Source organism: Ochotona princeps, chromosome 15, assembly GCF_030435755.1.
Source record: "Ochotona princeps isolate mOchPri1 chromosome 15, mOchPri1.hap1, whole genome shotgun sequence".
In the NCBI taxonomy this organism is placed as follows: domain Eukaryota; kingdom Metazoa; phylum Chordata; class Mammalia; order Lagomorpha; family Ochotonidae; genus Ochotona; species Ochotona princeps.
Genome location: NC_080846.1, coordinates 11256124 through 11281474, shown reverse-complemented (window position 1 = coordinate 11281474; position 25351 = coordinate 11256124). Strand labels below are relative to the sequence as shown.

The 25351-nt window shown below is 48.9% G+C and overlaps 1 protein-coding gene across 2 annotated transcripts in view; it reads left to right on the top strand.

The window, feature by feature from the left end:
• Positions 1-5732: 5732 nt before the first annotated feature.
• RFX4 (regulatory factor X4) overlaps positions 5733-25351 on the top strand; it is a 149227-nt gene continuing 129608 nt past the window's right edge. Inside the window, exon 1 of one of the 2 annotated variants that reach the window (XM_058673375.1) lies at positions 5733-5862. In XM_058673375.1, coding sequence (XP_058529358.1) covers positions 5790-5862 — 73 coding nt within the window. In that variant the 5' untranslated portion in view covers positions 5733-5789. Of the gene's footprint in view, positions 5863-18157; positions 18321-25351 lie in introns of those variants that run through there. The other variant, XM_058673374.1, reaches the window with a different exon arrangement.

The following is a 25351-nucleotide window of genomic DNA, read 5'->3' as shown; positions in this document are numbered from 1 at the left end:
GCCTCGCCACGGCCCCATCTGACGAGCGGCCATTCATCAGGCCGGCTGGCCTATCAATGACATTGCTCCCGTCGGGGCTCCTATAAAATGATGCTTTTTCCCATGAAACATCCGCAAACATTTTGACGGGTTTGGCTTTGCCCGGCTGGATTACTGAGTGTCCCTCGCTCGCTCGCGCTCTCTACCTTCTCTCTCTCCTTTCCTGTTTTTTTCTTTCCTCTTCATTCTCTTTCTGGTTCTTTCCTCTTTTATCTGTGAGCCCTCTCATCCTGAGCATCTCTCTTTTCCTTCTCCTCTTCCCTCACCCGCTTCCTCCCTGGGCATCGCTAACACAGGGAATCCCCACACATCAGGACTTTCGGGGGGCGCCTGCGCTTTCCATGGGAAGAGCATGCATTGTGGGTTACTGGAGGAACCCGACATGGATTCCACAGGTTAGTCCTACTGGGAGAGGGGTGGGGAGGTATCGGAGGGGAGGAGAAGGGAGAAAGGAAACTTTGGAAGAGTTGCCAGAAGTTCAGACGGGTCAATTTGAGAGTAACCCAAAGAAATCAGGCAAGAGCGCGCAGTTTTATTTTTAATCCCGCTCGAAGGAAGTGGATGATGCGTGCAAGCATGTATATATGCGCCCATGTGATTGTGTGTGTGATCGTGGGTTTGCGAGATTGTGTGCGTGTGTGAGTGCGCGCGCGCGCGCCAAGGGGCGCGCTTTCACTTGCCCAGGCCACAAAGTTACGTAAAGACGCCCTGGATTGAGGCGAGCTCGAGGTGCCACTGGCAGGAACTTTGCAAGCCGACCGCCCCCTCTCGGGCCCGGCTCCTCCCCGAGACTTGGGGGCCCCCGGAATAACGGTGCTCTCCGGATCTGGTGGCCAGGTCTGGGAAGCCAGGCGGAACGCCCCCGAGGCGGGGGAAGGTGGCGGCGGCTTCGCTCTGAACCTTAGGAGGTGGGGACCCGAGGCTCTGGCTGCGGGAGACTCTCAGCTGGAGGGAGTGGCGGCAGCAAGCCCGGTGGTCCCGAGGAATACGCTGAGTCCGGGTGTGGGAGCCCTGGGCTGCTGCCTTCCCACTGGCGAGGGCACCCATCGACGCGCTGGCTGAGCTGTGACCTTGCCTCAGGGGAGGGCAGGGCGCGGGACAGCCTGCCCGGCCCGGCGTTGGGGTTTGGAGACTGCTCCGTGGTCTGGCGGCTGCCGCGGGTGGGACGTCCGGTTGTAGGGGCCCGGCGGTGGGTAACGACGCAAGAAGGAAGTCAAGGAATCTCTTCCAAGAACGCTGCTCGGCGTCTCGGTTCTAGTAGACTCCTCTCTATCACCTTACACTCTGTCCCGGCACCTAGAAAGAGCCTCTCGGCCGCTGCGTCCCAGTTGCGCTTTCTATGGTCCTCCTCTCCGCCCGCACGCCTTTAGCAGTCTCCCAAACCGGCCGCTCGCGTCCCTGCTCCGACTCAGACTTGGAGTTTCTGGGGGGGTGGGGAGGCTGAGGTCCGGAGCTGCGGCGAGGCGGTGGGGACCGAGGGCTGCGCCGAAACGACCGCTGGCCTCGGAGCTCCGGAGAGTGCCGGGGAACTCGGGCGCCGCCGGACCCGGCAGCACCCAGCAACAAGTGCCTTCTCGACTGGTCGCCCTCTAGCACACCCAATTCCCTGACTGGAGCAGAAGAGCGAACCCCGTAGGGCTGTCTCCCCACCTGCACTCCCAGACAAGTTGGGAAGAGACAAGCGATGGGGCGCCAGTCATCCCAGCGATGCTTTTCCCTCTATCCCTGAGGAAAGGTGCCAGGCCCTTCTGGACTTTCCCTGTGCACGGGGGGCCTATCAGATATCCCCCCAATCCCCAACACACAGTGACTGAGCTGCCCCGGTGGCTGTGAAGGCCCCCCGCGGGGTGGGGGCGGGGAGGTTGAGCCCCCTCGGCTCTCCTCGGGAGCGTTGACAGCGGCCCTTGCTGGGGTCTTCAGGGCCAGGGCTGGCTGGCGGCGGTAAAGCAGGCAGGAACTCAGGGAGAGAAAAGACCTCTTCCCGCCTAGTTGTTCTCGAGGGCTTTGCACCCTGCATTATCCACACCCCGCCCACGCTCCCCTCAGCACCCCAATGCAAAAGCCCAAATATCTTAAACAAAATTAACCTCCCCTCTGTGGAGCATATGGTCGAGTATCTGCAAGGGGCCGACACAGGCACTTGAAGTCTCCCAGCTCCTCACCCCAACGTGGCCCAGCTGAGGTCTGCGGACTCCCGCTCCCCCACCACCGGGCCCTTCGCTGTAGCAATGGAGACGCTTTCTGTTCTGCTTCCTGGTAGCTGGTGCTGGCGGTGGGGGGCAAGCAAACACCCTCAGTGGGCTCTGCCTCTAAGTCTTTTCTTCCATCCAGCTCTCCTGCCTTCCCCAGGTCGGCCATTCTGAACTCTAAACGCAAAGTTTGAGGTATCTGGCAGCGTTGAGAAATGACAGGGGATGACACCCAGTGACATTTCCCTGGGGCTTGCTCCCACCTGTGACCAGGAGAGAGCTGCCAGGGGTGACAGGTCCAGCAACTTCGCCTCGGGTCCCTCCCCAGGGAATTTAATCCAATTAGTTTTACTCCTGCTTTCCCCCAGTCAAGTAAAGTTCCTCTCCCCGGTTGACTGAGCTTAGCGCTCCACGGATCTGGTAAATGCAGCTCCTTTCCCGATGAGAAACACGAATATGATGGGCGCAGTCAGGAACGTCCCGGATCCGAGGGGCTGGCCACCCGCGCCACCACCTCTTTTTACTCTTAACAGGAAAAGTCCCCGCTAAGTGTCTTGGGCCCGGCAGGGAAGTTCCTGCAGGGGCCAGGGCTCTAGTGGCCTGCTTTGGGGCCACTTCAGCGTGACCTGAGGAAACACGCCCCTTTGTTCTGCGCACCGAGCCGGTAATATATTCCTCGGGTTATTGCAAAATACTCAACAAGTGTAGGGCTGAAGATAATAGCCCCGTCGGGGGAGGTCGGAGAGCCGGCGCGCGCCTCCTGCGCCCCCGGCTAGCTCACCGCCGCACCCGACGCTGCAAAGCCTGTCCCGCAGGCGACTCTGGAGGCGACACCGAGCTCGGGCAGCAGCACAGGCTGCGGGCGCAAGCACGCACGCACCGTGGACCGGTCGTCCGGCCAGCGCATGGTTTGCAGTCGGTCGCGAGCGCGCATCACCTAGGCCCCGCGTGGGGCACACGCGGCTGCTGAACCGCGCGTGGCCGCCCCTTCCCACGCGGGCCGCGCAACGGGCCCAATCCAGGCTACCCAGCTCCCGGACCAGCGTTGCTCAGTTACTCGGGTTGCCCGAAAATTCGAGAACCAGGCGAGGGGAAAGTGGGTAGAATTTTAGGCCTGTGTAAAGCGGCCTGGCGGCCAGGTTGGTCGCCTACGCACCAAAAGGGTTGTTTCATGCAACCCGGAACAGTGCCTTAGAGAGGTGGCACTGCCCAACTCGATTTGGAAACTTCTGCCTTCACCTATTTTCCACCGGGTCTCCGGAACTCGGAGCTGGAGCGACCGATGGCCTCCTGATCCCGGGCTGGAGTCCCCCGGCCGCGTCGGTGGCAGCGCTTGGTGATTTTCAGGCCCCTGGTTCAGCATTAGACCAATCCTGGCTCCGTGGGACGTGCAGTAATGGCCTTGTCCCAGAGTCCAAGGGGTAGAATGCACCCCGGAGCGAAAATGGCCAGGGCCTCCTCTGTAGTCCATGGGTGTTCCAGTCGGGGAAGCTGGCCTGTGGACTGGAGGAGCCAGGGGCCAATGCCTGAGTGGTGTTCCCAAACCCAAACCAGACGCGGCTGTGCGTATGTGTGGCCGGCGAGGGGACATGCATGCCCCCACCTCTGACACCTGCTAAGTGCTGGCCACTAGATTTGGCTACTGGGTCAAATCTAGACTCGTGTGGACGCGGGATTCCTTGGCCTCGGCTGCCACAGCCTTCGCCGGAAAGGAAACCGCTCGCAAGCCGGGCTCCTAGACCTCACATGCTCTTCCGTGCCGCGTTTTCCGCTTCGGCCCCACTGGACGCAGAGATCCAGGAGAAGTTTGCCGGCTCTGCCCTGCGGCTCCAGCCTGGGATTTGCTTGGCCTTGCCTGGCCCCCACCCCATCGCGTCGCCATGGAGACTGCTGGAAGTTGGTGCTGGAAAACAGACTCGGCGCAAAGCAAAATATTATGAGTGCTTCAGGAGGGTGACTTCAGGAGGCGGGGGACCCGCAGGGCAGGAGCGGGATGCGGAGGCCGACAACAAAGGGTCGAATGCGTGGAGCAGAGAGTGGTTTGGGCGGGGGTGGAGGGTGCTCCGACTGCTGTGTGAGTGCTGGGTCATCCGGCTTCTCAGAGGGGCCCAGGTCTCTAATTTCTCTCCAGCAGCTACACCTTTTCACAGCCCGCCTGCCAGCCCTGGCTCTTACCCCACGTCTCCGCCTTCCCTTGCAGCCTCCCTCCCTGTCCCCAGGGTAGGCGCCAGCTGGGCAGCATGCCCGCCTCCCTGAGAACCACAGGCTCACCGAGAGAAAGGTTCTAACTTTTCTTCCCCACGACCCCTTGGGTCGCCCAGGATGAATTTCTCACCACCGCCAACAGCCCCCGCCCCTCCACCCACACACACACACACACATACTCAAACCGGATCTGAAAGGATGATGGGTTAGGATTAGGCCGAAAGAAGAACGGCAAGAGCGTGCCTGACCAGGCATGGCGGAGTCGGGGCTGGGGAGGTGATCCGGATGGTCTCCCTTCCCACGTACAGCGGTACAGCCGGCTAAAGCGCTGGATTCTAATTCCAACTTGGCAACTTGTAATGCGATGTTGGGTCAGCTTCCAAGCCAGGCCAAGATCACTTTTTATTGACTGTCAAATTAAAGGTTGGATAACTCAGGGCCGGGGGTCTGTGGTAAGTTAGACACATCCCTCTTTCAAGGGACTTTGTGCAGAATCCAGAAAACAGTGGATAAGCAGGTACCACCATCTTTATGACCTGTTGCACAATTAGTGAATCACTTCCCAAACTTATCTTTTAAGAAAGTTTGTTGTTGAGGATTTTGAGAACCGTGCAGAACAATTTTTAAAAATCCTAATTTTCTCAGTGGCATCCGAGGTGCCTTCCTTGGGTCTTTGGTTTGGCTTCCTGCATCCCAGAAGGAATACATGCCAGACGTTAGAGTTTTACGGGCCTGTCTCCAATGTCATTTTAGGAAACCCTGAAATGCTTCTGGAGAATGAAGTTGGCATCATAGACTCTCAACTGTATTGGACAGGAGACCTCCATAATGACCAATGTGGTAACTAACATACTGACGTCCAAGGAGCACCAGGTTCTACCCTTCCTTGCTTAAGCTTTTAGAAGGATACAACTCTCTTCCTACACTTAGCCACCCCAGCAGTGACAGTTTGGGCAAAGGATTCCTTTTGTGTTCCTTCAGACTCTACCCTCTGTCAAGGAGCATATTGCATGTAAAGGTTGCTGTCATCTCCTTAAAATTCTACCATTCACCCATGCGTGGGTCTGTGTGTGTCTTCGGACAACAGTCTGTGTAATCTGCAGGGCATTTGATTTGTAAAATGGTCCTTGAGCCCTGGTTCTCACACGTCTCCACGATGGAGGTGTGCTGGTGAAGCATCTCCTCCCTTCCCATTTCTGACAGTTTTAAGACCATGGCTCTAAGCCACATTGGTGTATTTGCTTGCCTTAGTGTCTTTGTCAGAAAGGTCAAGAAGATACTCAATGGTGACATCACAGATTGGAATGCTGGGTGGAGTTCCACTTCCACAGGCTGCTGATCGCCTGCCCACTCTATATGTTCCTCAGGTCATTTGGGACTCTCTTCAGCTCCCCCTCAGGGAGCCCCAAGACTCTACAGGAAGGAAAAGGTGGGAGAAGTCTCTTTCATGGCTTTACCCCTTCTACTCAGATATTCATGGCTTTATGTAACATTGGGAGAGAGAGAATTAATTTATGGAGAGATTATGTGGAAGGGTCATATGAAAGTAATAGTTTGGAATGTGTTTGATTTCACTTACTGAGTTTCTGGTTGAGCAGCATAGCCTCAGTCTCTGCTATCAAGGACCTCAGAATGGATGTGATGAGAGAAGACGTTCCAAGTGGTGAGCGCTACCAGGGAACACAAATATAGAGTCCTCTTGGGACTTAAAGACTGTCCTCTCTGGTTGGATGCCCACCATGTGTAAGATCTGGAACAGACACCTTTTCCCATGCTGGCTTTTTGAGTCTTGCTGTAACTCTGCATAACTTTTTAAGATAAAAGAGTTCACACCTTGTATCTGGCAGAGATAGCTAGGATGCTAGACCGGGAAAAGCCTGTCCCTTACCCCACCCCCAGCACTGTCATGACGCTTGATCAGACCTTGGTTCTGACGCTGGCCTTTAGTGAGAGGGACAGTGTGTGGGAGAGTCAAGAATCACAAGGTGTTGACTTCTTTGGGCTCCTGAGAAAAGTGATGCGTGGGAGTTGTGTAATGATTCTGCAGCCAGGGGAGATTGATTTAAGAGCTTGAATTTCTTCATTTGTTTATTCTCTTAGTAAAGAATACCACATGTCACTTGTATACCTGGCACTCTGGCCAGGTTTAACAAAAATCCTATCTTTGCTTCTGTACAGCATGAATTCTAGACAGACAAAAAAAAATACAAAAATCAGTCATTTCAGTGAGTAGAAGGCTGTATGAAGAAAATGTCTACCTGGAGGAACAGAGATAGAACATGGTAATGAGAGGGCTGTTGCTAGCTTGTCGCATGCATCGAGTGCCAGCCTTGGTTTCCTTGTGAGACCAATACAGCCATCTGATGGGACTGTTGTGTGACTATTTCTTATACATCTGCACTTTGGTCAGCATTTCAACTTAAATGCACTATGTCATGCTCAGAACAACACTATATAAGGAATTGGTGATATTCAGAGTTTTTAAAAAAGATTTATTTTTTTTTAATGGAAAGGCAGATTTTTACAAAAAGAAGGAGGGACAGAGAGGAAGGTCTTCCATTGCTGTGGTCACTCACCATGTGGCTGCAGTGATTGGAGCTAAGCTGATCCAAAGCCAGGAGCCAGGAGCTCCTTCCAGGTCTCCAACTTGGGTTCAGGGTTCCAAGGCTTTAGGCCATCTTTCACTGCTTTCCCACGGCACAAGCAGGGAGCTGGATGGGAAGTGGAGCAGCCAGGACATGAACTGGCACCCATATGGGATCCCAGTGCTTGGAGGTAGAGGATTAGCCAACTGAGCCATTGCACTGGGCCCTGGTGTTATTCAGGTCTAAGTCAAAAGAGCACAAGGCTGAAGGTGAATCAGATCTGGAAGCTGTGTGTTAATGACCTTCTGATCCCTAGAAGCTGGGCTGGCAAGGCCCATTTTGACTGCACGCAGACTAAGATCTTTCTTACCCTAGGGTGCCTAACTTTTCTGAGGTAGAGTACAATAGGAAAACTAGCTTTCCATTTGAAATTTAAAACACATTTATTTGAAGGGCAGAGGGATCCACACCATGGTATAGTATGATGAGCCTCTGCCTATAAAACCAGTATCCCGTATGGGAGCTGGTTCGAAACTTTGCAGCTGCCTGCATCCAGTTCAGCTCCTTGCTAATGGTCTGGGTAGGGAGCAAAGGGTGGCTCAAGTTTTTGGGTGCCTATACCTCATCCAGGCTCCAGGCTTTGGAGCCACCTGGCTCTGGCCATTGAAGCCATTTTTGGGGGTGAACCAGTAGATGGAAGGCCTCTCTCTCTCTCTGTATCCCCTTTCTCTGTAATTTTCCCTTTCAAATAAAAAAGTCTAAAAAAAAAAAAAAGGCAGGGACATAGAAGGCAGATAGATATTTTTCATGGTCTCATTCAGTTCCCAAATTCCTCAGTAGTCATATCTGGGCCAGGCTGAAATCAGGAGCTGGTAATTCAATCCCAAGAACCAAGTACTTGAACCTGCTGCCTCCTAGGAATCAGGAACTGGAAACAGAACCAAGCCTCAAACCCAGACACACTGATATGGAATGTGGATGTCCCAAGTGTGTCTTAACCTTTAAACTAAACACCCACCTGCCACCTTTGTATTTTAAAAGCTCCAGTTTATTGAATGCTTATTGTATACTACGTATGTTAAGTATATCCTAAGCACTCTAAATGTATTAATTGGACTTACAAATTATATGTATTTCTAAATGTTTTCTCAAGGTTTTTTTTCACATATACATCTTTTAACATACTGAGATGTATTCTGTACTGTATAGGCACAGCTTCCATTTTAATGTCAAGATGGAGCCTTCTTTTCTAAAGGAATTTTTACCAAAGAATGAATTGTATTTTCTTACCCCGTGTTTCCCACAAAGAGGGCATTTGATGTGCATTTGCCATGATGGCATCCTGGTGGCTTCTAATCCCATGGAGGAGATGGCCACATTGTCATCATAGAGGCAACACCTGTTGTCTCCAAATCTGGGAGGAAAACCCGGAGAAGCGTTCATGCTCAGAGAAGGCAAACGTTGCATGTCCCCGGTAGAGACCCTCGGAGGCTTGGTGATTCACATTCTTTCTTCCTCCTCGCCTCTTTGCTCCTCATTATTTTAAGGACTGAGCCATTTTGTACTTGATTTAAAAGAAGTCCAAAATTCATCTTTCAATGAGTCTACTCTCTGAAAGCTCATTTTAGTAGGATGTGGGGAATAAGGTTAAGTCTTTTGCTTTTTTTTTTTTTGACTTTTTTTAAATTAATTATTATGCATTATGTGACAGTTTCATAGGCTCTGGGAATCCCCCCACCCCTCCCCACGCCCCTCCCCCCTGGTGGATTCCTCCACCTTGGTGCAGTATTACAGTTCAAATTCAATCAAGATTCTTTCCTTGCAAACATATACCAAACATAGCGTCCAGCTACTTATTGTCCAGATGGGTTGAACAGTTTCTTGGGGAGACCATTTCTGGTCCAAAGTTAGAGCTGGTAGAATATCATCCCAGTCAATTAAGAGTCCCAATGTAACATTAACAGCAATTTGTAACATTATGGAATTGACATGGTTTTACGTAACCAGTATGTTAAAAAAAAAACAAAAAACAAGTTCTTAACCACAACCTATGATTTGCTCATTGACATTTCAATTTTAGTTTGTATACAGGACCGGCTGCTATATACCTTTTTTTTTTTTTTAAAGATCTATTTTATTTTTATTACAAAGTCAGATATACTGAGAGGAGGAGAGACAGAGAGGAAGTGGAGCTGCTGGGATTAGAACCAGCAGCCATATGGGATCAAGGCGAGGACCTTAGCCACTAGGCCACGCTGCCAAGCCCCTGCTATATACCTTAAAATGGCTATAAGGTACCATTCAGCTGTCTCGTGTCTATTTCATTTTAGTATTTAGCCATTTGTTGTGTTGAAGTATAATTTTACTGATCTTGGCAGATTTTAGGATAATCTAGACTGGCTTGTAACTCTAACAAGACGTTTGTCAACAATTAAGGTGCAGAACTTTTTTTTTTTTTTTTTGTCTTTTGCTTTTCTTGCATCTCTATGTTTGTTTGTTTTTAATGTGAAGGTGACATTTAGGCTTGCTCTGTTTCTGTCTTGATGATCTGGTCTTTACCTACATTGTGGTTTTTGGAGTTCTTGAAATGTTAGAGAAAAGGGGAGCATAAGGTGCAAGAAAAGAATGAAATGTAATGCTGTTTTGTTTTCGTTTGAACTTGTTCCAAATCTAGGCAAAACAGGATGAATTGACCTGTGCCCATAGGGTGTGTGGTTACTGCTGTGTGTGCTCAGTTCTCAAGTTGGGAGCAATTAACACAGGTGCACAGTGTCCACTTTGATGGGTGCAGAGTCCTAAGTAAGCAAGAAGGCATGGCCTGCCTCGGAGAAATGGGTCATTGTTGCTAGGTCAGGGCAGCTGGACATAACGGACTTCTACTGTTGTGACTTTGGTGTTTTAATTCAAAGGGGGGAAAAAACCATCTGAGAAAAGGCTGCAACCCAGTGAACGCTAGCCAGCACTTTGCGTCCTATGTATTTTCCAGCCACCCAACATGCTGAAGTTAGTGATGTTTGGGTGCAGCCTGGGTGAGTCTGCTGAATAGAGCAGTTTCTATTTGAAACAAATAGAGAGTTATAACTTCCTAGGCATTATTTCCACAAACCCATCACGTTGGGGAAAAATGTACTGTCAGTCAAAACAAGTAATTTGTTCTTGAACTTGATTTTGAATGTTGTATGAAAGCCCTTGCTCTTTGTGCGACTGAGCTCGAATCTCAATTTTGAGGCACACTTGAATTTTGTGAAGAAAGTTGTGTCAACATACTTGTTTTTTATGTTGATTCTGCCATGAATTCCTTTGAAGAGGGAAATATTTCTTTTGAATGATTTATTTGAACTATATCTTAACAATAGGATGCTGGATTCTCTACCATTGCCCATGACCGTAATGAAGGACATATGACTGTTTATGAAGAACTACACTATAGTAATGATACAGAAGATCTCAGTGGGGAGGGGGAGGAGACTTGTGGAGGAGACAAGGAAAATCCCAGGGCTTATGGAACTATGTCATAAAATGATAATAATAATATAAAAAAGAAGTAAATTTAAAAAAAATTACACTTTAAAACATGAGCAGAAATGACTTGAGTCCCTTATTGTCTTTTTTCTGGATGATTACTTTAAATTTGGGTGTTCATATAAGTATTGTAATTGTAATACAAGTACTCAGTCTAAATGTTCAAGGACAGGTCAAGTTTGTAATGAAATTTAAACTTTGTAAGACTTCAGAATTGAGCCTGTGACATAGACCCATTCAAACCTATTTATGATAGAATTGATGAATTACTTTAAACATTTTGCCAAGTTTTCTTTGTAGTGTTCTGTCTCACTGCTATTAATAAGCCAGGGCAAGGCATAAATTAGGGTACTCATGTAAAGTTTTTGTTCCACGAAAAAAACCAACCAATTGTCCCTATACATGCAACTACTAAATGGGTGAAAATCTCTTTCTAGGAGTCTTATTTCTTTTTCTCAATGACTCCTTTTCCAAGGGCCAAATAGCTCCCCCATAAAGCATTGTTTGACATCATCGAAAATAAACATGTTTGGCTGAGAAAGCTCTGGGAGTTTCCAAGGAAGAGAGATTCCAGAAGGCTTGACACCCTCCTTTAAAACGCGACAACTTGCAAGCATCGAAAGGCGATTTCTAAAGTCCTGAGTGGTTGCTGTGAGAGGGCCTCTGGGCGCCACGAGCTTTTATTTTCTACTCTTCTGTGGGCTGAGTTTCTGAGGTTGCTGTGGTTCATGGAGGGATCTTTTCAGAAACATCAGGCTTTCAGCCCAAAGGGGGAGGGGGTGAGGGAAGCTTTACTTCTAATCAGGGCTGCGTTTTAAAGTTTGAAAACTTTGCTGTGATTAGAGGGATGAATTATTTTGCAGATGGGTTGGCCAGGGCTTAGGTGTAGGGCACAGCTGAGGGGGTGGGGGCAGGAGAGTCTCTCACCAAGGCCGGCTGAGCCTTGGGGGCATGACACGCTGTAGGGTGTAGACAGCATCTCAGGAGGGTCCCAGCTAGGGACCACCTTACAAAGGACTCCCTGGGGATCCCATGTCCCGTTCAAAGTCATTCTTGCTATTGAGAGGGATCTTTAAAAACGAAATGAAAACACCTACATAGTAGGATGATCCATCATTCCTGGGCGATTCATACACCATTTTGGAGAAAGAATGAATGAGAGGGTGGGGGAAGTCTGGGGGGAAGGGGACAGGAGCAGAGAAGGAAGGAAGGCAGACTGGCAGGCAGGCCCACAAGGAGGAGAGCAGGAAGGAAGCTCAAAGTCATTTGCTCCCTGACCATAGGCTGCAATGGATTATGCTCAAATGATCAGTTTCTTGTTTATACAAGGGAGTCTCTTTGAAATGGGGTGCCAGATGAATAAAACTTGCATTGTTCTTTTCCCCCAGGTACTGAGTTAAATACTTATGTATGTGATGGTGATTGAATTCTCATAATGAACCTATGGTGTTGTCCCATCTTATAGACAAGAACACTGCGTTCAAGGGAGTCTGTTCATCGTGTCCAGGCCAGATCACCCGGGCCTGGGATTTGAGCAGAAATTACTCTCATTCCTTAAAACCTAGAACTAGCACAAAGACATCAGAGATGTACATTCTGACTCTTCTGCTCTGTCAACTTCAGGGACTCACGTCCCCCCTCATCTTGGGGGAGACCTGACTCCCACGCTGTCGCTGTGTCCTTGAAGGACTGGCCGCCACAGGCACGGTGAGGTGACTTTGACAGCAAGCTGCTGGCAGAGGAAACCATGGCGGCTCTTTCCTGTGGGGGTGGCTTTGTCCTGTGTCCTCCTGTTTCTAACCCTCCTGGGAGTTTCTGAGTTGAATCTGTACTGCTATTCAGTTAGGGTTGGTATCTCCCCCATCTGCCTGTTGCTTTTGGCAAATCTGACATCTTACGCATATCAAGGGATTCCCATCTATTTACCTAAAAGACCTGACCTCATTTAGAATAAACAAGTTCCTAGAAAAACCTTGCTGTTGAAATACTAGCACTTTCCACTTACCTAGTGTGTGAGTGTGTGGTCACAGGTCCAGTCACTTCACCAACACCGCAGGCTCTGGAATCTGGCAAGCTTGGTGAGAATTGGCTCTGCCACGAACTGCTTGTATGAATATAGCAAATTGTTTCATCTCTGAGCTTCAGTGTGCTCCTCAAGGAAGTGGGTTGTTCAAACATCCACCTGTTGGAATATGAAGAGATGAAATAAGTAATCATGTACAGGAATCAGTACACAGCGTGGCATGATAGCCTAGCTCCATAAGCTGAAGGGGCGTTGAGTGAGCTGCTGTTTTTCCTGTGGTCCGCCAGTGGCCAAGACACTACCTCTCATACACATGATGAATGTATAGGAGAGGAAAACAAGATTTGATAGAATTTGTTCTTCTACTGTGGCTAGTCTTTTGAGACCCCCATAATCACTCATTCCCAGTTACACCCCATGAGACTGAGGTCCGAGTGGAGGGTTTGTTCACATGTGTTGGTTCATGGAGTGAGTGAGTATCCAAACTGAGTTTTGTTATGGCTCCAAAGCTGCTCCTTCGTTGTTTTGATCACACCACCCCCACACCAATTGGAAGCCCAGGGTCATAAGGAAGGGGCTGGGGTCTCTCTTCAACAGAGTCCCACATACTGATTTTACCCTGCGATACACTCGTGTAGGTTAAAAGGGCATGTCCTCGCTGTCCTTGAGCTTATTGTTTATTTGAAGCTTCTTCTTTTGTTTCCTGAGATTTATAAAAAATATTTATTTATTTTTATTTGAAAGGCAGATCTACAGAGAGAAGGTAAGATAGAATGACCTTCCATCTACTGGTTCACTCCCCAAATGACCGCAATGGCTGGAGCTGAGCTGATCCAAAGCAAGAAGCCAGGAGCCTCTTCCAGGTTTCCAGTATTGGTGCAAGGTCCCAAGGACTTTGGCCATACTCTGCTGCTTTCACAAGCCATAAGCAGGAAACTGGATGGGAAGCGAAGCAACCGGGGCATGATCTGACGCCCATTTGGGATTCCAGTGCTTGCAGGTGGAGGATTAGCCTATTGAGCCACTGCACCAGCCAGTTTCCCAAGATCTCTACCTGTGTCGTCATTATCTGTGCTTACCACAGAGTATAGCGTCTACTAGAGGATCCCACACTTGGTCAGTGGCTAAATAAATATTTATTTTAGCATATAAATCAGGCCACCCTTAAAGTTACAAAGGATGCTACAGCTCTTTGCTTGATTTCTGGGAAGCCTGGCTCAGGGCTCCATGTACACAGGCACTTGGTGAATTAACCACTGAAAACCCAAACTCCTTCAACTGTCTGCTATATTCCAGGCATGGTACTGAGCCTTCGTTACTTCCTCACGTTCACCTCCTTCCTTCCAGTCCTTTCTTCTCCCCCTCACTGATCTGTTTTTCTGTCTCAAGCACTGTCTCCAGTATGAGCAAAAAGGTACAATCAGCTCTCTCAAGGAGCTTACATCATTTCTCCTAATCCTTGTAATAACCTCCAAGACAGATTTTTTTTTTTAATAGGAAGGAAATGGAGGCAGGCACACAGAGTTAAGCACATTGCCTAGAGTTGCAGAGTTTACTTGGCTCATTGCAAAGGAGTGGATTTAGTGTCTTACCAGCTTCTAAGGCCGTGTTATTTTCACTGCACCAAGAGATCCAAGAATCAAATAGCAAAAGCAATGACAAGAGACAGCAGGGGATGCGCTAGGGAGGGCAGGATGTAAAGATTGGTAGCTGAGACTTCGTACTTACCATGGAAGCCCTTTATGGGCTTTAAGCACTTGGCTATCCTACAAGAGCATGAGGTGTTACTGACACTGCCTTCATTTTTCAGCCCAAGGTCAAAAGTCAGCCTTGAACTCCATAGTTTGTCTCCACAGTCAGTGTGCTTAATGATGACCCTATAATTTAAAAATAAAAGAGAAAAAGGGGCAAAAAGGTGGCTCTGCCACCCCCACCCACAAGAATGTGGAAATGCTAGTGGTTTTTGTAGCTGGAACTTGTGCAGTGCCAGGCTGTGTTGTGCATGTGCCTGTTCAACTGAATCTTGGATGAGGTCCAGTTCTTATAGGAGAGGGTACTGAAGTTTAGAAGTGTTCTGCCTCCAGGCACCCAAGCAGTGAGTCACAAGGCCGGGATTGTTTAGTGAGCCACCTGCTTGCTTCTCCTTTTCCTGGGTGACCCAGGAGATGGTTCAAAAGAACAAACAAGTGCCATGCACTAAGTTGCTTATGAAAACATTATTGAAAATAGGGATGCTGGCTTAGCAGAACACTGACTTGTAGCCAAGCAATCATGGACATGTAGCAGCATAGGAAGAATCTGCCTGATAGGATGTGAAGAGAAGGACTCGGACTTGTGTTTGCTGGGATGTCTATCCTTGCACACATTGATTGTGAGACCAGGAGGCAACACAGATAAGAGGAGGTCATTGCCAGGTTAGAGGGTTGGGATTGTGAGTGAATGTGTTTTCTACGCATTTTAACATCATTATTTTTTTTTCTGTTTCAACAAACAACAATCTATTTATCCAGAAGGCAGAGTGACAGAAAGGGAGAGTAAAGAGATCTTCCAACTGCTGGTTTGCACTCCAAGTGGCTGCAACAGCTAGGACTGCACCAGGCTGAAAGCAGGAGCCAGGAACTCCATCTGGGTCTCCCCTGTACGTTTCAAGGGACAACGTTTTTGCCAGATGCACAAGCAGGGAGTTGGAATGGGAACAGAGCAGCCAGGACTGCAATCAGCATTCATGTGGGATACCATCATGGCAGGACCTGCTGTGACACAGCACCAGCTCCGTTAATATTTTAGAAAATAGTTTTTGTGTTAAGTTAAATCTGGAGGAAACAAACCCAGCATTATGCCCAAGAGGTTAAGGCTACGTTGAAATGTGTTTGGGACCTTAGCCAGGAAGGTAAAAAGTGATGCAGAAAAGGAAAAAAAAAATCAAATTCCTAAAACTAGAAAGGCAACGGTGTCAGGGATTGAGCAATATCAAATGCTATGTAGGGGAAGTAGCATTGACTCTAAGCATTGGAGATTTTATGCTTTAATAATATTGTAATCAGGGTCCAGTACTGTGTTGCAGCAGGAATGCCAGCATCTCCTATTGGAGAGCTAGTTTAAGTCCTGCCTGTTCTGCTTGGAATTCAGCTCCCTGTTAATGTGCTTGGGAAAGCAGTGGTGGATGGCCCAAGCACTGGGTCCCTGCCACACACGAAGAAAATTCGGATTGAGTTCCATGCTCCTGGATTCAGTTGCAGGCATATGGGAGTTAACCAGTGCATGGAAGATCAATCTCTTTAATTTGCAACTGTTTTTCTAACACATAGATACATCTTAAATGAATAATAAAAAAGGGGGGGAGCCAGCATGTAGTATGGTGGCTGAAGTCACTGTGTGTGACACCAACATCCCATATGGGCGCCAGTTTGTGTCTTTGCTGCTCCATTTCCAATCCATCTCTCTGCTAACCTCCTGAAGAAGGCAGTAGAGGATGGTCCAAATGCTTTGACTCCTGTCATCCATGTGGGAAACCCAGTGAAGCTCCTTTCTTCTGGCTTTGGCCTGGTGCAGCCTTGGTTGTGGCCACTTGGGAAGTGAACCAGCAGATACATCACCCTCTCTGTCTCTTCCTCTGTTTGTAACTCTGACCATCAGATAATAAATAAAAACACCATATTAATTATAGAAACAAGGAAAAAGCCTGTGCCCGTAGAGGACAGCAGACTCCCCTTCAAGAGTCAAGGGGAGATGAACATGTTTCAACCTGACACTTCAGGAGCATGCGTTAACACTGGAGTTCCCAGGGATGTTTTTAGAGCAGGGACCTGCTTTCACACTGAACTCCTCCACAGAAGATGGCACTGAAAGACTTGGGTTTCATTTGCTCTAGTCTCTGGAGACTTCCGTTCGCCATTTGTGAACAAATAACATTGGCACATCCTTGGCAGCTTCCTCATTAATTCTTGCACCTTGCAAATCATCACCCCCTTAAATTAAATTCTTGGCCCATTTTAGAGTATTCTGTGTTGAATTTTCCTAACATGAGAACAGCAACATTATTGAATACCTAATGTGAGGTGTTGTGTGTGACCTAGCTTAGTACTCACCAGGGGACTTTGGGTATCAGAGTATAGATAACTGGGTAGGTTTAAGTCAAAGTCAAATCCCTGCTCAGTGCCTTATCAGCTGTGTGACACTGGTGCAAGTCACTGCTGCATGACACAGGTGATGAAGATGACGGTGCCTTCACAGGAGGCCACCTTCCAGCAGATTGTTGTCAGTGGTATCTTGGAGTCATGTATGTCTGGCAGTGATCCAAAGTCCCCCTCAGCTGATGAGGCCGAGGCAGCGACACAATCACGTGGACCAATCAGGGGCAAGGATACAGCTAACTTGAAAGATGGCACCATGTAATCTTTTTCTCACCAAGGCCTTCCTTTCCTCCTCATCACATCCATGGGTCTCAGTATGCAAGGGGTCCATGAAGCCCCCATGTGCTTGGGACAATCCTGGCTGACACATATGGTCCTGGCACAGTGTTTGGGTGACAAGTGACAGGGTCATGCTACTCCACACCCCCTGCTTATGTCTCTTCCCTCTCAGACTGGGGAGCAGCAGCCCCCAGATGGAGTTGCCCACATAGCTGCATTACCTAGGTCCCACTCCACCTTGAAACTTTCAGAGAGTCCCAATCATCTGCAGGGTAAAACCTAGCGCCACATGCAGAAGCAAGGTAAAGTGTGCTACCCAGCATATTCCAAACCGCTGAGCCCTCAGGCACCTCACTAAACACGTGCTGAGTTCTGTAACAGCCAAATGAACACACGTGGCCAGGCTCTGGCTCCCTGTCAGGGTGTTCAACGCAGCTCTCTCCCACCTTGCTTTAGGAACTTTGCAGATCTGTTTCCCTCCACCAGGAACCCGCTCTCTGTGCCCCCATCTCATCACCTGGTTCAATGCCTTCCTGGGCTCTAGTGGCAGGATTCCAGACTGTGTGTATGAGGTCAGATCTTGTTTTTGATCTCTCCTGGAAACCACTATTTGTGAGATCAGTTACAGCTGACGCCCGGGGTCAACTCTAAGTGTCTGAAGCTGGAGGCGGTGTGCGTCTAGCTTGTGGTGTACTGCTGCTGTGCAGCCCCCACCTCGCAGGGGTTACTCCCTAAATAGTTGCTAAATGAATATCAAGAAGTAATTTCCCGTCACCAGTTCTAAGCCCTCCCATGCCTGCCCAGCTCACTTGGAATACATAGAAAAACCTGGAAGCCCTTCTGCACACCGGGGTCTGGCTGAGCTTTCTTCCTTCCTCCATGCCTGCCTCGGCCTGCGCCATCCTTCTTGTCTTGCTGAAGTCCTCTGCTGGACGGCTCTGTGGCCGTCTCCACCCCCGGAGAGCAGGGCCTGAGTCTGCCGGGATCCTCAGAACCTGGCAAACAGTAGATGCCAAATCAATATATGCTGAATGCCATTTAAAGAAATAAGAAAACCAGGGACAGAGAGGGGCTGCCTCTTTGGAGGCCAGAGCAAGGCCCCTTCCTGGAACCCAGCGGCCCCTGGGGCAGGGCCTGTGACGTCGCCATGGCAACCCACTGACCTGAGGGGCCTCCCTGGAGAGGCCACAGCTGTGGCCTCCTGGGATTCAGATCTCCATGACAGAACTCAGGGGAGAGAGAAGAAAGGGTTGCTGGGGCAGAATGAGCAGGAGGAAAACACCCTCTGGGGCCAGCGGCAGCAGCAGGAGCAGGTTCCCGCAATGCCCATGCCATGGTTCCACTGGTAATGACAGGGCCCAGAGGGGGGCGAGGAGGGAAGGGAAGATGGGGGCCCACCCTGATGCTCCTGGAAGGACCGGGAGGCTAGACCCTCCTTTGGTAGCTGCCAGCATGGCGTGGCTATTCTTTCATGTCCTGTTTCTAAAGCAGCCACTGCTGAAATAGGCTGTCCACTTCCACCTCCCCCGCCCCACAACCTCAGTGCCCCCAGAAGGCTGTTGATACAGTGTGAGTAACCAAGAACCAGGGACGCTGTGGGAGTGGGACCATTGCCTTCAGGTGTTGCCAGGCCCTGCCCGAGCTCAGGAGCCAAGCCCACATATTCTTCACGCTCCTCCCCATTGCCGTCCACCTGGCCAGGGCCCCCCGATTGGGAGGCCCATGCAAGCCGCCCTGATAACCCCCAACCCGTTCCCTGGGGCACAGGTCAGGGAACCCTGTCACCTTTCCCAGAGCACACCAGGCCTTTCGGGGCTTTGTGCCTTTGTCCTGGACCACAGCCCTCTCGCCCCAAACGTGCTTGCCGCCTCAGCCTGCCAGGTGTCAGTGCTTAAGGCCCCCGGCTGCCTCTGCGAGTCAACCAGGCAGGGCTGAAAGCTCCCCTCTTTTGGCCCCCCACTCTCCAGCAGCACCTTGGTGTCATCCCAGAGGTACCCGGGCTCCCTGCTTGCCTAGGGAGCAGTGCAGAGTGCCAGGATTAGAGGGCACCCAGCACCTGGTGCCCAGTGGGCTGCCAACTGGCTGGGTGAGTGTACTCAGAGTTTGGTCTGCTTCCTCCTTGCAGGTGGGAGGGAATCTGCTCTGCAGGTGTTGAAAAGGCTGGGCAGGGCAGGAGGTTAGGCAAGCTCCGGCTGTTGTGTGACGGGTTGTGGAAGGATTTGGGACGGTGCTGGGATTGTCCCACAAAGAGTGCTCAGAGAGGTCTCAGAACATGAATATTAGGACAGAACTACACAAGGATTTTAATTTTTATTTGCACTAAAATAAGTTAGTATTTGAATTCCTGCCTCCTGCCTCCTGGCTCCACACTCCCCCTCCAAAACACTTTCTGAAATGACCATTCAGCTAGGAAGTAGCTGGGCTGGGGTTTGAAGTCCTGTTGCCCCAACGCCAAATGCACCTTCTGCCGTGGCCTCCTCTGTTGCTTTCATTTTGTTTTGCCTGCCCCTGGGTCTGCACTGCAGCCACCCTGGCCTTGGGCTATTCCTTAAGCTAGTCAAGCAGGAGCTGGCCTTGGGGCTTTGCCCTGGTGTCTGTAAACCTTTGAAAGCCTCACGCCCTGCCTAGACTCACGAGGCTGCCAGTGCGCCTTTCTGGTGAGGAATTTCTTTGCCACCTGCCTGTCATGCGCTGCTCCTTTCGTGTTCCTTCCTTGCCTTTCTTACAGTCACTGCCACTCTCTGTGCTCCCATGGACCACATACTAAGCAAGGAGGACAGGTTATTAGATATTACTTTAAAAAAAAAGATTTCTTCATTTATTTGAAAGGCAGTGTTAGCAAGAGAGGGAGTGATCTGCTTGCTCACTCCCCAAATGACTACAATGGTCTGGGCTGGCCCAGGAGAAAGCCAGGAACTTCTTCCATATCTCCCATGTGGTGGCAGGGGTCCAAGCACTTGGGCCATCTTCTGCTGCTTTCCCAGACCATGAGCAGGGTGCTGGATCAGAAGAAAAGCTGCGGGGACATGAATTGGCATCCACATGGGATACTGACATTGCAGGTAGCAGCTTAACTCACTACGCCACAATGCTGGCCATTAAAATTTATATTTTAAGGGTGACAAAATTAAGTGACTAAAATCAGGAATAAATGAACAAGTTGGGGTCAGATCTTGAGATCTGAGCATAGCACAAATAGCCTGCTGTGATCTACATTGGCTTAACATCAAAGGCATTACAAAACAAGGGAAAGGGTGAATGAAAACAACCTAAACGCCCCATCCCAGTGTGCCGTGGGAACTTCAAGGAGCACCTCACTTTTTGTAACCATCAGTTCTTCCTGCCGTGTCGGTCCATGTTGGTGAAGGTTCTCTGAGACTCCGGTTGCCCTTGGACATGCCATGTCCCCAAAGCTGCTAGTGTCCAGTGGTGCTTTGCTGTTGCCAGCAGAAGCACAGATGCCTAGAAAACCCACACTGTGGATGCCTCTGCTGAACCTCTTTCTAGGAAGCTCAGAAAGGCACTTTCGGGCTGAGGCTTCTGAGTCTTCAGCCAAAAGTGTAGAGGCATGTAAATCTGCCCTAAGGTGTGACCCTTATCAAGTGGCAATGCACAGGTGCTGTCCACATTGGCCTTCCTGCCATGACCTCAGATGTAGCAAGGTACAGGATATTGTGCAGCCCAGGAGCTTGTATTCACAGCCAGTGGTTAATCCTTTTGTGTGTTTAGCAGAAGCTTGATTCTTACCCAAAGGCCAGATGATTTTTTTGGATCTGGAACGAGGCCATTGGGAACAGGAAGTTATTCAGATGAATTGAGCTCTTTCCTCCACGTCCCATGCCTTCCCCAGGACAGTGCCAATATTGCAACATTAATCACAGTCTGTCTTGCTTTGCAGCATCAGCTTCAATCCGAACTTCCCGTATTAGTAGATAGATATTTTAAACATTATCACCTACTATTGTCCTGAGGTCTAATGTAGACCCAGACATGTAAAAATCCTTTACAGCGTGTCTGGCCTGCAGTAGGCACTTACAATTATCCTTAGAAAAAAGATAATGCAACAAATACCATGTATTTATTATGCAATGTTCTTAAGCCCAGGACCTCTCACTTGGTGTAAGATGTTGGCGGAAATGACGGGGTCTTGTCCTTGTGAGCTCAGGGAGTAGCATTTGTCTTGCTTTCTGGATGGCCTTGAGAGGGCAGGAGCCCATGTGGCTCAGGCTCATGTCACTCACAGCTTCCTTTAGCACAGTCTCAAGCATCTGTTTGTTGAACTCTGCTCTCTCTAGAACATTGCCTTTGGTGTTTTGTGCTTTTTTTCATGTCTTATGGAGTTAAGAAAATAGGAAAATCCCACAGAGAAGTGGATATATCTGCTGGTAGTCTATACATTTGTCCGTGCCATGTGAATTACTAATGTGACACATATTGAGACTACCCTGGGAAAGACTCTGTGGCAAGCCTGAGAGTCCAAGGAAATAGAGTAAATTGGGCTCCTTCTAAGGGGAGCCTGGCATGTATGATGAAGGCTGACAAGTACATGACTTTAACTAACACTGCAGTAGCTAAGTAGAGTAGCAAAAGTTGGATGCAAAGGAGACTGTGACCAGTGGTGCAATTTTGGCACCATGTGCTAGAAACTGTAAGGCACATAGAGCGTCACCAACATGGCAGGTGAGCATTGTGGTATGACCCAAGTTTGGGTGCTGATCCTGCCTCTTGCTAGCTGGATGACAAGTCTCATTTATGCTGAGTCTTAGTTTTCCCATTTCTCAAATGTGCATATTAATTATACCTGCCCCATAGAATTGTACTGAGATTGACGTGTGTGTAATGCGTTTCTATAATGTCAGCCCCATATAAGGGCTCAAGATATGACGATGTTTATTATTAAACCACAAATAAAGTAGATGAACAGTGCTTTATTTAAAATTCAGTAGATGGGTCATTCTGATAGAGTAGGTCTTGGCCTCTTTAAGATCAAAATGCATTATTAAAAGTCATTTTTTAAAAAAGATTTATTCATTTTTATTGGAAAGGCAGATTTACAAAGAGAAGGAGAGACAGAGAGAAAGATCTTCCATCCATGTTGGTTTACTCCCCAAGTGGCTGCAATGGCTAGAGCTAAGCTGATCCAAAGCCAGGAGTTTCTTCCAGGTCTCCCACGTGGATGCAGGGTCTCACAGCATTGGGCCATCCTCTACTGCTTTCCAGGCCATAAACTGGATGAGAAGTGGAGCAGCTAGGATATGAACTGACATCTATATGAGATCCTGGCAGGGCAAGGTGAGGATTTAGTTGCTAGGCTATCATGCCAGACCCTAAAAGTCATTTTAAAACATACAAAGTTGACTTCAGTTTGACCTCCATGGAGACCCTTCAGTTATACAGAGCAGTCTGGCTTATGGAATGTTAAGTTGTGGACATACTGCTCAGGGTCCATTACAGAAAAAAGTGCCCCCCAAAATCTGTGACCCCTGGTCTGATCAAATATCTCAGAGTGTCACAGGCATGGAGTTCAGAGTGCTTGACAATGCCAAGTATCCAGGACAACTAAGTGATGGTTCTGCTACTCAGGCCACCATCCAAACCCTCAGAGTTGACCCATGGTGCCAGGTGTTCACAGGAACATTGATGACCTGGAAGACATCCAGGAGCAGGTGGCCTGGATGGCAAAGAAGCAGAAACGAGTGTGATCATTTGAGCAGAAAAATGGAGGCCGACTTCTCATATCTGTCAGATACCAGTGAGACACTGATATCACGGGGCTTCCCAGAAGGCAGAGCTAGGGAGCAGTGGGGCGTCAGGCAGAGACTATGGCATCAGAAACCCGAGGAGGTGTACTGAGTGGCAGAAAGGCTTGTTTGCCAAAACATCTCCCCTCTTTCTCACAGCCTTTTCTACCCACTCCTCTGTCTTATACACTTTCTTTCATTTCTCTCCAGTGTTGAGGTTGGCCAGTAGGTTGGCAAGGTTCCCCGCAACTATGGGGAAACTCTGAACTTGCCTTGAACTCTTGTGGGTAGATATTGCACTGTCTTGGCATACCTCTGTGGAATGTTGCTGTGAAGTTTTCAGAGATGTCCTGCCAATCACCGAGGTTTCTCACCTGCAAGAATGTAATGAATCCTTCCAAACACTGTGATTTCAATGAGCCTGATGTGGACACAGGCAAGTAGGCAGGAGGGAGAGTATTTCTCTCAGTTCCTATTCCTGATAAAAGGGGGAGGAGGAGGTGTGTGTACATATCTAGAAACACCCGGTGCTGATCCAGAACAGTAGGTGTTTCTTTGAGTTCTACGATTTGGCAGGGAACAGGGCTGCCAACTTCAGTAGATACCATATGAAATCTGCCATGACTGTTGCCAGGGAAAGGTGCCAGGACCTAAAAGATGGGAGGATCAGAGTGGAGACCTTCTGGAGAATCCGGAGAAGATTCTAGAGATTTGTCACCAGAGGTAGCTTATGGATACAGCACAGTGACAGGCACCCAGCTCATACTTCTGGCTTGGAGAAGCCCACAAGATGTTTGTTTCTACACAGCACATTCGATAGTTGGAAGGGAGAGTGTTTGAATCTCTGCTCTTCAGTATTTCCTTGGAAATACCAGATTTCCATATCTCCCTCCACAAGCTGGTCCTTGTTCCTCCCTTGGATATTTTCCCCCAGCTTATTTACAGTTTTGGAAGCAGCTCTTGAAAGAGCAGCTTGTTGGGCTAGAACATCCTAAGACAAAGGAGAAGTCCAGCCTTTCCACCCTGCTGCTTGCGCCTGCTTCCCTGCTTAGAGAACCGGTCCTTTTCTGCAGTCCTGTGGCCTGAGGTGTTAACTGATGTTCTTTTCCTCAGCTCTTTGAATTGTGAGGAGTCGCCTTACTTAATCCCTCCAAGCTTCAGTTGCTCTCTAGGAAACATAGACGTGAAAATCCTTGTTTCATGTATGTGTTGCCGAAATAAGCACTTCAGAAAGTGATTTCTGAAATTCATGAGATTACATATGTACAGGATCTGGAATGTTAAAATAGGTGTCTAGTAAATGCTAGTTCCTAGATTATAAAGGAGGCAGCATGAGACCACACTGTCTAAAAGCACATGGACATGAGTACGGTCAGACCCACCATAAAACCATGTGCATCCCTACAAGTGACCACATTACACAAAACTGTACCAAAACTGTGGAGTTAGGGCCGGCCTTGTGGTACGGTGGGTTAAGCCGTTACCTGTGACACCAGCACTCCTTATCAGAGTGTTAGTTTGTTTGCTTGTTTTCAAGATTTATTTATTTTTATTGGAAAAGCGAATATACAGAGAGGAGGAGAGACAGAGGGGAGGATCTTCTGTCCGATGGTTCACTCCCCAAGTGGCTGCAATGACTGGAGCTGAGCCAATCTGAAGCCAGGAGCCAGAAGCTCTTCCAGGTCTCCCACAGGTGCAGGGTCCCAAGGGTTTGGGCCGTGCTTAGTTACTTTTCCAGGCCACAAGCAGGGAGCTGGATGGGAAGCGGGACCACTGGGATTAGAACTGGCGCCCTTATGGGATCTTCTGTTGCTTTGCTCTCTAAATGGTTGCATTGGCTTAAGTTAGGTTGATCTGAAGCTGGAAACCAGGAGCTTCTTCCAGGTCTCCCATGTGGGTACAGGGGCCCAAGGCCATGGGCCATCCTCCACTACTTTGCTAGGCTATTAGTTGGGAGCCGGATGAGAATTGAAACAGGCAGGACTAGAACTGGTATCCATTTGGGGTGGTGATGCCACAGGGTGGAGGATTAGCATGTACACCACCAAAGCCTCTAAAGACAGCTTTTGAAAGTGGGTGTTGAAAAGGTTGCAGGAGTGGGTTACATAAAATGATAGAAGCGGGGTTGTCTGAGAAGGTGTCACTCAGAGCAGGTTGGTGAGTGGTAGGTAGTAAGTGGTAGATGTTTGAGGGTGTGTGTGTGTGTGTGTGGTTTTGCATATCTATAGAACTGAGTTCAACTGTAGTTTCCTGCATTCACCTAATGTTTCTTGTGCAAGAAACAGATGAGGCAACACAGAGCTTGCACAATGCTTGAATTGTCTCCTATAATATCACTTGGTGCTTGAACACATTTGATGCTTTCCAAACAAGCACTGCAGTAGAACTGAGTGTACTGTAGCTGGTGTCATTGAATGAACAATCAGAAGGTGATTCAGAAAATAAAACTAGCATTATATTACATTGCAAAAGAGAAATATGCGTGGAGTCTCTGGGATTGCATGAGACCCCCCGTTGTCTATGACATTCTTGAAGTGCTGCATAGCTGCTCTGCTGCTTGCTTCCTCCTCCTTGCGTGAACATCTGTGTCTAGAAGGAACGAGGGAGGCAAGAGGCATGGTTCCTTCCTCTCCTC